The sequence below is a fragment of the Arachis duranensis genome, chromosome 6 (assembly GCF_000817695.3).
Source record: "Arachis duranensis cultivar V14167 chromosome 6, aradu.V14167.gnm2.J7QH, whole genome shotgun sequence".
NCBI classification, from domain to species: Eukaryota; Viridiplantae; Streptophyta; class Magnoliopsida; order Fabales; family Fabaceae; genus Arachis; species Arachis duranensis.
In genome coordinates, this window is record NC_029777.3 from 47181303 (window position 1) to 47183009 (window position 1707).

At 41.9% G+C, this 1707-nt stretch overlaps 1 protein-coding gene across 1 annotated transcript in view; it reads right to left on the bottom strand.

Moving 5' to 3' along the window:
* The window catches only part of LOC107493343 (uncharacterized), a 21518-nt gene extending 20268 nt beyond the window's left edge, over positions 1 to 1250 (bottom strand). Inside the window, exon 1 of the mRNA XM_016114440.1 lies at positions 755 to 1250. Within this exon, the coding sequence (XP_015969926.1) occupies positions 755 to 1250 (496 nt within the window). The remainder of the gene's footprint in view (positions 1 to 754) is intronic.
* Positions 1251 to 1707: the final 457 nt, after the last annotated feature.

The window sequence follows — 1707 nt, forward strand, 5'->3', positions numbered from 1 at the left end:
CCTACATGATCGAGAACCAACAGCTGATTAGCCAGGCGGGAAACCGTGGAGGACCTTTTTCACTAAGAGGACGGGAGGTAGCCATTGATGCCGGTGAAACCCAACATGCAGCTTGCCATGGAAAGGAGTATGAAGGATTGGATGAAGGCAGTAGGAAAGCAAAGATTCAAGAGGGATGAAGCATCTCCATACGCTTATCTGAAATTCCCACCAATGAATTGCATAAGTATCTCTATCTTTATCTTTATGTTTTATTTATCTTTTAATTATTAAAACTCCATAACCCATTTGAATCCGCCTGACTGAGATTTACAGGGTGACCATAGCTTGCTTCAAGCCGACGATCTCTGTGGGATCGACCCTTACTCACGTAAGGTATTACTTGGACGACCCAGTGCACTTGCTGGTTAGTTGTGTGAAGTCGTGACAAAGTGTGATTCACGTTTGAGAGCTCCAAGTCTATTGGCGCCATTGTTGATGATCACAATTTCGTGCATCACTTGCCACAACTTCAAGACTTCTTTCTGAACCACTTCATTCATAGTTGGGTTCAGCCTCCTTTGTTGCTGGCTTGAGGGTTTGGCATCCTCTTCAAGTAAGATTTTATGCATGCACATTGAAGGACTGATCCCCTTTAAATATGAAAGTGTCCAGCCTATGGCATCCTTGTGTTGTCTCAGCACTTGGATAAGTTCCTCTTCTTGTTCTTTACTCAGACTTGAATTTATGATTACTGGGTAAGTATTGTTAGCACCCAGATATTCATACTTCAAGTTGGGTGGTAAGGCTTTTAGCTCTAGTTTTGGTGACTCTGCATCTTTGTTGTCTGTGGTAGTTAGCATGATTGAGTTCCTCATGGTTGCTTGTGGTAGTTTTCCATCTAATGCTTGCTCCAACTCAATATTTTCTTCGCATTGGTCTTCTCCTATAACTTCTTGAACTATCTGTTCCATGGTGTCTACCAGCATGCATTCTCCTATGGGTTCCTTGGGGTAACTTATTGCTTTGAAGACGTTGAAGACCATTTTCTCTTTATGCAATCTTAAGACTAATTCCCCTTTCTGCACATTAATGATGGTTCCAGCAGTAGCTAGAAATGGTCTTCCTAGGATAATTGATGTGTTGGCTTCTTCTTCCATGTCCAGCACAACAAAATCAGCAGGGAAAATAAACTCTCCTACTTTCATTAGCAAGTCTTCCACCACCCCATGGGGAAACTTAAATGTTCTATCAGCCAATTGGAGTGCCATTCTTGTTGGAGTGTTATTCTTGTTGGCTTGGCTTCCTCAATCTTTATCCTTCTCATCATGGTTAGAGACATAAGATTTATGCTAGCTCCCAAATCACACAAAGCTTTCTCAATAGTGATGTCCCCTATGATGCAGGGGATTTGAAAACTCCCTGTGTCTTTCAGTTTTTGAGGCAACTTCATCTATATGATGGCGCTGCACTCCTCAGTCAATACTATGGTTTCTTTTGCCTCCCATTTCCTCTTTTTGGTTATAAGCTCCTTCAAGAACTTGGCATAGAGTGGCATTTATTCTAATACCTCAGCAAATGATATGTTGATTTGGAGCCTCTTGAAGATCTCTAGGAACTTAGAGAGCTGGCCATCCTTCCCATCTTTTCTCAATCTTTATGGGTATGGTGCCTTTAGCGCATAAGGCTTTAAAACTGGTTTTGGTGGAGGTGAAACTAGGGTCTCTT